The sequence below is a fragment of the Anarrhichthys ocellatus genome, unplaced genomic scaffold, assembly GCF_004355925.1.
Source record: "Anarrhichthys ocellatus isolate YVR2014 unplaced genomic scaffold, GSC_Weel_1.0 scaffold20, whole genome shotgun sequence".
NCBI lineage: Eukaryota > Metazoa > Chordata > Actinopteri > Perciformes > Anarhichadidae > Anarrhichthys > Anarrhichthys ocellatus.
The window spans coordinates 430,407-442,122 of NW_022280050.1; the positions used below are offsets into that span (position 1 = coordinate 430,407).

The following is an 11,716-nucleotide window of genomic DNA, read 5'->3' on the forward strand; positions in this document are numbered from 1 at the left end:
CTACACACACACACTGGGGCTGTCACTTTTTTAAAAAATGAAGTTTGAACTAATGTAATTACTAGCACGAAATGTATTCTTATTAAATCAAATGAAACATTCATAGCTTTTTCCCGAACTGAGCTGACGTTGTTCTGTTCACATTTGCTGTAAAAAAACATGAATAACACCCGTGAAATGAAACCTAGAGACACAGAGAGGGACAAACACCGATAGAGGTGAAGGCAGAGAGAAAGAAAGAAAAAGAGACAAAGATGGATACAGCGGGAAGAGCCAGAGAGGGAGTTCATCATTTGGAACCAATCTATTCTTAAATGTTTAATTGGGCTGGAAATGAAATCAGGACAAATTAAATAAAAAATGAAATTAAGTAACTGGCCCACAAATTAAATGCTGACAATGCGTTCTTTCTCTTTTTGACAAAAACACAAACACAACAGCCAACACACACATTGGACTGATGCCCAAACAGCACTGATTCTCATATTTTCTCAAAATGTAGTTCTCATAATCGGCGGCTTGGTGGTGTAGCGGCCCTTAGCCCCGCTTGTGGCCGTTGAGAAAAGGCCCACCTGTTATTAATCGAAGGCTGATGTCATTAAGTTTTTTGATGGAACCTTCATAATGAAAGTAAAATCTAAATGAGCTGTGGGTACTTTTTTGTAGTGGTCACAAGTGTAAATTTGTGACCACTTTCCTAGCTTCCAGCACTCTTGTCTCGTTTGTGATGTGTTAGCAATCTGTTCCCCTGAACTTTGAGCTGACAGGCTGGGAACAAAGAAGCACAGCCGAGGGGGATCTAAGAGGATTTCAGGCTGGTCCAAAGGGATACCATTTGTCCCCAGAGAAGTCAGGTCCTCCCCTCAAAACTATTTCTGGATGTAAAACATCACGTTAACCACAGATGAATCTTGTTGCTCTGCTGTCAATAAAAAAACAAAAGAAAGCGAGAGAGACACTTGTTACTAAGCTGTTATTACTGCTGCTTGATGGTTTGGCAATGAAAACACATCACTTCATTCGAATAATCACAAATTAAATCCTAATTAGTTGGTCACACATTTACTAAAGTTCAAGTGTTTAAAACAGAAAAGGGATGATGTACAGACATACAGCACAGACCGTCACTCTTATATTCATGGACGTCTGTGCTATTCAGCTAGTCTCCATCTCTTCTGTCGAATGTTCTCCCTCACAAACACACACACAAACGCATACATACAAACACACACACATACAAACACACACACTCACACATTCGTCTGGGGGTGGAACCAGCTTGAGGAGGAGAACTGACATTTGAAACAATATGCTTTTGTTGTGCTGCGCCATCCGCTGTCATATTAAACAGATGTATGCATTAGCGCAGACACAACTGCTCATATACTAAACATATTTCTAATGTTGACGTTTTTAACAATCACTGAAATGTCACTGAGCCCTCACGTCAGAATATCAGTAATCAGAGAGCAACAGGTGACAAAGCGGTTTGTGGAAAGCGGAATGCAACGGTAAAAAAAAAAAAAAAGAAGAGGATTCTTTGTCTTTTTTTTGCATAAATAAAAGACCAAAATTAAGCTGAATTAGAATCCTTCACAAATGGCAACGCATTCTCATTGACATTTAGACTGGACACAGTAAGAGAGGGAGAAGTTCTGTAACTGTCGATGTAAGAAGTGTCACAGTTTGACGTCCCTACAGTAAAATCAGTGTCCTCCGGCCACTGCAGCTGCGGTAGTCACAGAGGAAATCAACTGCCTCTCCACTTTCAGAAATCATGCAGCAGGCACGAATGGTTCCCCACCTGCATGTGCAGCTGTGTGCGCTGTATGTGTGTGGTTTTACACGTCTGCATGTGGCTTTGGGGGGAGCATGCCGTCGGTGCAGCAGCCATGCATCGGCGGGGATATATTTAAGTTTCTGTGAGGATAAGATGCATGCAGCCACCATGCAGAGCAGATGAACAGAAAAGGTCTCCCCACCAGTGTGCTGCTGGTTCTGAGTCGTACCCAGGTCCATGCTCTTCGAGGCTTTCACGTGCTGGAACTGCCGCTGGCTCTGGTTCTGGGTAGGACACTGGGGCTGGGCCGGGCTGGAGGTGCGACGGTTATCTCTGAAACAAATCGAGTGGACGGTTATTCGTTCCATTTTCATTGCTACGACTCAAAGCTGCTACTTCTTCCACTTGTATCATTTGTTCTGGTTAATAATTCATATTTGCGTATCACTCATATGTAAAACAGTCTGTATGGTGACTTACAATAGAAAACAAACACAAGCGCACACACCTTTCCTGTAGATAGGAGTGTTGGGCCGAGCCGCTGAACTCTGTTTCGTGTCCGTACAGCTCCCCCTCCTCTTCCTCGTCCATGTAAGAATAACTCCCATTGGTCGCTGAAAAGCAAACCAACACAAGTCTGCATTGAGACGTGGTGACGTGACGAAGCAAATCAGGAACGTTTTTAATCACCGTGCTCGTCCTTTCTGGACCACAGCAGCCGTGATTTGCTTGAATTCATTTTGGTGACAGTAAATACCGATATTTTGTCCGACAGCAAAACCCATTTCTACACCGTCCATTCATATGCTAAGCGTGTTTTTCAACACCCAGCAAATCCCCACAATACAATAGAATACACAATGAGCGTATTTAGTACGTGACTCTTCTTCTTCCAGGCCAGGAGAACGTCTCTGTCTTCACACACTCAGTTTGTTTTCACGCATCGGGATGTCACGTCACCAGAGATTTAGTAGAAGTTATCATTCCCCAAAAAATTCCACAATTCTCGATACCCAATTTGATACAATGGTAATAAACAAAAAAATGTATCTTGCTGTGGACAGATTTAGTTTTTTTATTTTACAAAATTACATTCGAACACTTCATGACAATATTATAATTTACCGTCGCCCAATACTCGTTTATAAAGAATAGAGCCTGAACGCATCGTAATGTAACTCAATGCTACCGCTACCCTCAGCTGTGAGCTCCTATCTATGGCCAAGTGGAACTGTGCAGAGTGGGTAGAGCGCACGCCGTATATGGGCGCATGATCCTCTGAACAGCAAATCTACAGTTCACATCATTCAACCGTTGGCTGCATTTCCCGTCTCTCATTCCCCGTCTCTCTGCACTGTCGCTATCAAATAGAGGCATTAAATGCCCGAACAATAATCTTAAAAGAAAAAGAAAAAAAACACAGATGTGTTGTTCACAATGTAGCATCTGTGGGATGGATTAACTGCGTCTTTTTGTTTACTGCGGTACTGTGAGATAAACAATCACAATCACATTTTCAGACTTTTGGCATCAACTTCGTACTAACGTAGCGACTCTTATCACATCCCGAGTATCTCATTTAGCATAGATAACGGTAGAAATGTGAGCAAAAGGTAATAATTTGCTGTCTTTCTAGTGTTATTTTATAGAGAAAGTAACACTAGAGTTATGTAACCTGGAAACAGTGTCAGTACACTACAGTTCAGATTAAATAGGCTCGGCATGAGCTAGGATAGAGCCGTTCTGGCCAATCCAAAAACAGTTGGCCGGCACTCTTACAAACAAAAGTGTCTGCTGGAGACTGAGACTGAGCACATGGGTGAAGGAAAGCGGCAGCAGTGCTTCGAGTGAGGACGTGTTTCAAAAAGGGGGTTAAACCTCAACTATTTCGAGAGCTTCACTGACAAAAGGTCTTGAGAATAAAAACTAGAGAAAGATAGAGTGAGATGGACGGAGAGATAAGCAGTCGGCTGAGGGTGAAAACAAAGGGAGCGGAAAGAGGATGAAAAGGCACACAGCGACGTGCAGCAGTATGGCTGCAGATGTAGCTCAGTGATACGGCTGTGCCTGCTTGATAAACGAGTCTATGACAACCTGATACGCAGACACACAATCCAACCCAAGCACAATTTGCATGCAGTCATCACTTCTAGAGTGCATAGCTGCCACACAACACATGCTCGCTTTATTGCACGAGCAGTGTGTCCTCTGTATGTGCCTGCATCCGCACGTGCGACTGAAAGTGAAGACGCCGGAGCTGGAGAGGAAAACAGCCGCGTCTGAAGATATCGCTTCCTCTCATCTCTCCCTCTCTCTCCCACTCTCTCTACACTAATCACCTGCTTTATTTTTCTTCTGGTCCCATTCTTGCAATCTGATATTTGGGCTGTCATTTATCTCTCCTCTCAGATCTCCCATAAATCATTTTATCTCCCACTCAGTTTCCAGCCTTTTCTTTTTTCTTCTTCTTCTAAACTTCCTCCCTCCTCACTGCAGGCACCTTAATCAGCGGAACTGTCAAAAACACATTCGTCTTTCACCTCGCTCTCACTCACACACAAATCTGTTCTCACTGACTCCCACTCTTTGAAGTGAAAAAGGCATTTGTTGTGTGGATAGTAGATCAACAGCAGTTTGCTCCAATAGCAGATATATGAATCCTCAACTTTGTCTTCCTTCCATCTGTATTAGTCTACAACGTGTCTCTCTCTCTCTCTCTCTTACTCCCTATCTCCTCCATACCATCTCCTTCCTCTCTGCGGGGACACCAGTGTGTCAACACACATGAGTCCTAGGGCCTAGGACAATTCCTTTTACCTAATTAAATCTTAAAAACAAAGGCCTGTATTATTAAAGATAATCTAACTTTCTGCTCAGAGTCAATTTGCTAAACAGTAATCTTACATCAACAATCCAAGACAGAATAATGAACTGCCTGTGACTCTTAATCCTCCCTTCTACACTGAAACCGATATCCATTTTTGATTGATTGATTATTAAATTGCAATATGTATTGGACTCAAGACACTGTAGCTTAACGGTCTCAGGATTTCCAGCAAATGAAACCATGTGAATATCGCATCACTGCTGTACATCCTTTAGTTGGTTAAAGGAGGTCTCTTGACATTTAATATTGAACTTCCATCAAATTAGAGGATTTGTAACAGAGACAGATTCAAAAAGGAATGGTCTAAATTGACATAGAGGCTCAGATATCACAGTACAGAAAAGGTCAATTAAGGGCAGTGCGATGAACATAAGACTTTCACTCAGGAGACCTCTGCTCATATCCTGTGTGAAACCTAAAATAAATGCTGACTTTGAACTAGTTAAGTAACATTGTTACGCTTGATATGTAACCGTACGTATGAAAGTCTGCTGAATGCGACTGTTATTTATTTACGCTACTTACAGTAGTTACGGTAGTTATATTACATTGTTAAATTATTATTTTAACACAAACTATGTTTGTTTCTAACTAAGTAGTTGTGTTGCCTGAGCCTCACCACTTGTTTCACGATGTTACTCATGTGGCGTTGGTGAAATGGATATCCTGAGTTTTGTTCCCTTCAATGGCTCAAGCTCCCAAAAACACTAGATCCTACATGTCCCATAATGCAAACTGATGCTATCCTCAATTTCACTTTTCCTGACTGCTAATAAATGTCTTCCAAACTGTAAAAAGTGCTCCTTTATTAAAAATACATACACTCTTATTAAATAAGGACAAAATCAATGTGCTTCATTGATAAAATTGGGGAAGATGGAATAATATTTGAAGCTAGACTAAAACTGTATTTTCTTTTAGTTCATCCCATCAAGTAGATTAACTCTCCAGAGACAGAGGGGGGGGGGGGGAGATAGACAAAGTGCTGAGAAAAGGGAAAAGTGAGCGAGAGGAAGAATCACGGCAGCAGACGGAATGAGATGCAGCAATGGATGAGAGATAAAGAGGCTGATCTATAAATGCAAATATAACACATCTGCATAAATACATATTGTAGGAAATCATTAACCTCAATTTATTCTTCTGCAAGGAAATCATTTCTTTGTTTTCATTTGGACTCCGGTGCCAAATAAAATGGATTCACTGTGTGAAATAGTTCATTAGGAGAATAAAATACTGGCAAGTGCTCAAACCGATAACATCTGCACCGCAACAACTCACAGAGCTTACTGTATGACACACACACACACACACACACACACACACACACGTGTGTATGTAAATCAAACCGTGGTCGAGGTGAATTTGAACAGCAAAGTGTATTCAAGGTCAGAGCTGTTTACCAGATTCAGAGTACACACACAAAAACAACACTGTTGGTACTGGCCAACAATCCCTGAACCAACACCCACACACACACACACACACACACACACACACACACACACACACACAGCAGCCATCAACTCATTTCTAAACAGGCTGAGATATAATTCGGAAACAAATATGCAAAGATACACACTTTTTAAGCAAACCGGAACACATACAGGAAGATACAAACAGGGAGGATAACACAAGCATGTATAGAGCCAGCTAACACACACACACACACAGATGATATAGGAGTGGGAACAGATTGAGTTAGCGAGACAGAGCTATATGAAGCAGGAACAGAAATAACTCTTCATAACAGGCCAAACCGAGCAATAACTAACAAACAGAACAACCTTGAGAAAGATGAGAGGGAAACAGAAGCAGGGAGGGAAATTAAATGGAAAATAGTCTCTAATTAAGGATGCCGTGTAGATGGCGATCGTATCTGTTTTGTTTGTTTGTTTTTACTTTGTCTTATCTCGCAGACATTGTTTGTTTTTCATGATTATGAAACTTATTCAGTGCTTTTCTGAACTTATTGCAAATGATATGCCCACCTTTGATGCTGCTTCAATGGCAAAACAACAACAACAACAACAGAAAAACACAATAATAGAAAAGTGAATCATGTTCAGGTTCAATCAGATAAGGAACAGGGTCACAATCAGCTGGATTCAACTTCCAGTCCGGGAAAATGTAGGGAACGGTTTTATAGGGGGGAATTGTGCCTGTGTAGCTTTTCTACACTGTAACATACACGTGTGTGTGTGTGTGTGTGTGTGTGTGTGTGTGCATGTTCATTGAGGGTGAAAATGTATCAGAAACAAGTAATTAGTGGTGAGCATTTTTGTGAAAGCATGCAGGGTTCTCCCAGTAAAGTCAGGCCATCTCTACCACCGCCTCAAGTAGAAACAGCCCTGAAAGTGGAGGTAGAAGTCCAATACAACACCTGAGGTTTGGTACTGATACCAGTTTCTAAATACCTTAGTTTGAAGAATTTAAACGTGCTTTCGTAGAGAAGCCTTTTTTCAATCTAAATGATGAACTTCTCAATGCATGAGTTTTGCTGTTTTCTTTTCTTTAAGAAAATCGTCTTCACCGCAAGTACTTTGATGACTCGGCATGAACAGCCCTCTCCTACAACACATACTGTGTTTGAGGTGACCTGATATACACAGACCAGGAGAGACAGAGAGAGAGAGGACAGGGCAAGAAAACCATCGACACTTAATCCATGCTGTATGTAAACGTCACGTCTGCCCGATGAGAAAGAACTCACCATTAGATGCATAGAGAGTGTTGTTCACCATGGGAGAGTGACTGGGACCGTTCGTCAGGCCGTTCACTGGACCCACCGGGCCCGACAGACCAGAGGAGCTGTCAAATGAGCGATTGGGTGACGCCCCGTGTTGATCCTGAAACAGGGAGGACACAATCACTAACTACAATCAAAACGCATCTCATACAGACACACAATGGTCAGGGACGGCTACCGACGACCCCATTTCTAAAAGCAGCCGCAATTATTTTACTAAAAACCTAAGTTGATGTCATTCAAACATAAAAACATGCTGATGAAACAGTTGATAATTTGGGGAAATTACGGTTCCCTTTAATTCATCTTTGAACCTTTTGTGTTTTCATGTCTGTGGATTTAAACGGAGCGCTGAGTCCGAGGAGTGAGCGAGGGCTCTGTAGCCGTCTATTCAAACACAATTAGATGTCGAGGAGGTAGATTAAAGAGGAGAACCAGGGAGACATTTAAAAGACAGTGGAGGATCAAGGTGAAGGAGGGGAACCCATTTCCCACGGCCCATCGGGTTGTGTAACTGTCTTTAGCACTGCTTACTGTGTGTGTGGCAACGACAGTCACGCTGACACCGAGCCACTCCGAGGGCCCTGTAATAATGTGTTGATGGGTCTCTTTGTGCATGTATTATCTTTTCCGAATTTAATTTGCATTTATTTGTCTTCTGTGTGTAGCAAACTGTACGAAGCCATTACCATGTATCCATATGTATGTAGCTTCTGTGTGGCTCTCAGTGCTCCTCTTTGTATCCGCCTGTCTGCGTATAGACTCAGCCCTCCACTCAAACAACAAAGAAGACACAACGGTGCTGTGTGGGTAATAAATCCCCTCTTGTCATCTTCCTCTTGACCCCCCACCGAGCACGAGCTCCTGCCTTCCGCCCCGGCTTCTCCCCAATTCCAGCCCGGGACGCATCACTCTTCAAAGAGTCAGAGGTCCTGTGGGCCCCCCCCCCCCCCCTTCCCCTCCCCTGGCTGTCTCGCAGCACACACCCCATTAGCCCGTGACATAGTGCAATCAGATTACTCTCAAAAAAACAAACATTGTTTTAAGATACAGTCAAACATTTCTGCAATACATTACCCTGAAGCCGTTTTTACTGTTGTTTTTACTCCGGACGGGACTTTAAATAAAGCTTCAGCTGGACGCCTCGCATACATTACATGTGTTATAACGATGTTAACCTCTTAAAATCTAAATAATTGATAAATCTCATCAATCAAAGGAACAAACTGAATAGTTAAATATACAGTATAGTAAATCTAGCCTTTAATGTGATATAAATCACTGGGAAAGGATCCACAGTTATGTAAAATAGACAGGAAAAGCCTTTACGTGTAACAAAGTTAGAAATCCAGGTATTGTGACAACCAAACCGCTGGTGCTAAGGAGCATGGAACCTGTGTAGAGCCGTACTTATCACAGATAAAGAGGGTGTTTGGATAGTTACTGAATGAAAAGAGCAGCTGCCTAAAGTGAGAGATTAGAGCGAGCTGGCTGAGGATGAATACAGTGAGAAGAACTGAGTGAGCGAAAGAGCAAAGGACACAAGAGGAGAAAAAGAAGAAGAAGAAAAAGATCAGAGGGGGAAAAGAAAACGTAGAGTGGTCCACTTCTGAAATGTTAAAAGCATCAATACTGAAGCCCCAAAAGGCTTTTAAGGTACAGTCTCTTATCTATCTGCCTTTATCTTCCTCTCTTGTTATCCTTTCTTTTCCACTCCTAAGAAAAAAAGAGGGAAACATGGATGCAACTCTTTGATGTTGCTAACAGCTTTCACCATCAAGCTATTGACAGGGGATGCCCTGCAAGCCCAAGCACACCACTAAATGCACAAATGCGCTCGTTATTATTCGGCATAATTACCTGAAACTAATTCAGTTCAATACAAAAAGCTCACAATAAATCCTGCCCTCATGACGGTAATCATGCTGAGCTTTTAAAGAGGCTGTAGCTCGCGTGCTATTGAACTCCATCGCTGTATACTGCAAGGCATTGCTACTTTTTTTTGCCCAAATCATTAACGTCAATGAAAGGCAGTTACAGTAATTACATTCTTAGAAATGAGGGTTCTTAACGGCTTCTTCTTAAGGGCTGAGGTTCTAACCACAACCATCTGCCTCTGATGAATCTCTTTTTGAAGAAAGGGGTTTTCAAGGGTTCTTAAGGGTCCCATGAATAACACTTTTCACCCAAAGAACCCTTTATGGAAGAAGAAGTTAGGTAAGTATAGGTGTTAAGGGGAACATGCATAACCCGGCCCACAAAAACTGTGACCCATGATTGTTGTGGGTTGTACTGCACCACCACATTAGCCTGGTCCTCGGGGGTTCTAGATGAAACCCTGGGGATATAAAAAGGTTCTTGACAGAACTACCTGGGTGGGTTCTAGATGAAACCCTTGGAATATAAAAGGGTTCTTGACAGAACTTCCTGGGTGGGTTCTAGATGAAACCCTGGGGATATAAAAAGGTTATTGACAGAACTACCTGGGTGGGTTCTAGATGAAACCCTTGGAATATAAAAGGGTTCTTGACAGAACTACCTGGGTGGGTTCTAGATGAAACCCTTGGAATATAAAAAGGTTCTTGACAGAACTTACTGGGTGGGTTCTAGATGGAACCCTGGGGATATAAAAAGGTTCTTGACAGAACTTTCTGGGTGGGTTCTAGATGAAACCCTTGGAATATAAAAAGGTTCTTGGCAGAACTTCCTAGGTGGGTTCCTATTAGCACCCTTGGAAGGTGGAATGGTTGTGGTTTGAACCTCCAGAGAGGTTCTGGGTGAAACCACTACACCTGAGAAGGGTTCTCTGCAGAACCTCTCATAGGGGGTTCTGGTTGGAACCTTTCCAAGATGATTCTAAGTATAACCATTTATGTTGGATTGTAGGGCGAACCCTCTGAGATGGTTCCAAGTGGAACCTTTCAGAATTCTCTACCAGGAGTTAAAAAGGGTTCCCCTTTGAGGACAACCCGAAGAACCCTTAATAGTTCTGGTCAGCACCTTCATCTTTAAGAAACCATGGTGGCACAGGTGGCACAGACACTTGTGTGTTCCACGTGGTCCATTTAGTCTGTTCTATATTCTCTGTGGGTTCTTATGGGCTGAGAGTGTACCCATACACCTAAACACTGTTTGTGATCGAGTGTGAGCATATCATGCAGGGTGATTAGAGGATGCAGCTATTTTTCCCCACCACCAGTCGGCCATGCAAAGGGATTCACACTTTAGCCAACAGCCGTGCTTTGTTTGAGCAAAGGTTTGTACAAACATTCTACAGAGCCGTGTAAAAGGCATCAGCTGAAAAGCTTAGAAAGAAGGAGACACAGCTGAGTGAAGAACACTCTGTATCGCACACACACACACACACACACACACACACACACACACACACACACACACACACACACACAAAGAAACAGAACATCTGAATAGCTGAAGTGTAAATGCTCTTTCGCTGCTGCTAGTAAGAGAAGGGAGACTAGTGTCACGTATGTGAAGAATGAAAGGAAGGGCTAGAAGTCAGAGGCAGGAGACTGCAAAGAAAACCAAAAGAGGGGATAGGAGATACAGAATGGAGATAAAAGAAGCACGCATGTTTGTTTTGGTCTTGGTGAAGTGAGAGAGGCGAGCATGTGCGCTCATTCTCACAGCGGGTGTCCTAACCTAGATTCCGACAATAAAGAGAGACATTGAAGTGTCCATTCAAACTGCTCCGACCGCGCATGCTCTATATGTTCAGCACCATTGTGCTTTGTGTCTATAGACGAGTAGAGCCACTTGTGATTATAGCGATCATTGACGTATAAAACCAGAAGAGATTTTATGAATTTTACTGAGTCTACAAAAGCAAACTGGAGCTCAACAATTTAAAATAAATAAAATGCTTGTTTGCTCAGATTAGTTTTAAGTGGATTGAGTGAATTTAGGAAAGCTGTCTGTTTCATCCCACTGATGGCAGTGTGTGCTTTGTTTGTTACCCGTTTTTTCACAACAGAGCTGCAACAATTATAACTAATTGATGAGCTGATCGATAAAAAATGCCATGTGCCTTCTGATCAATATAAACAACATGCCCAAGGAATTGCAAAGAGGTTTTCTTTTTTAGGAACGCAAAAGTACACAAGTTACTTTTCTCAGCAGGTAACGTTGTAACGTAACAAGGTACTTTTTTTAATGGCAATAATGTTGAAATGTAAGAAGTTACTTTTAAAAGTTACCCAACACTGCTCCTCGTATGTAAGTTAGTGTGCGTGTGTGTGTGTGTGTGTGTGTGTGTGTGTGTGTGTGTACCTTCAGAGCC

The 11,716-nt window shown here is 42.3% G+C and overlaps 1 protein-coding gene across 1 annotated transcript in view; it reads right to left on the bottom strand.

Moving 5' to 3' along the window:
• The window catches only part of pard3bb (par-3 family cell polarity regulator beta b), a 168,759-nt gene that overhangs the window by 88,169 nt on the left and 68,874 nt on the right, over positions 1–11,716 (bottom strand). Inside the window, exons 11-13 of the mRNA XM_031858729.1 lie at positions 7,381–7,543; positions 2,289–2,394; positions 1,983–2,113 (exon numbers count right to left, since the gene is read on the bottom strand). Of these exons, the coding sequence (XP_031714589.1) occupies positions 1,983–2,113; positions 2,289–2,394; positions 7,381–7,543 (400 nt within the window). The remainder of the gene's footprint in view (positions 1–1,982; positions 2,114–2,288; positions 2,395–7,380; positions 7,544–11,716) is intronic.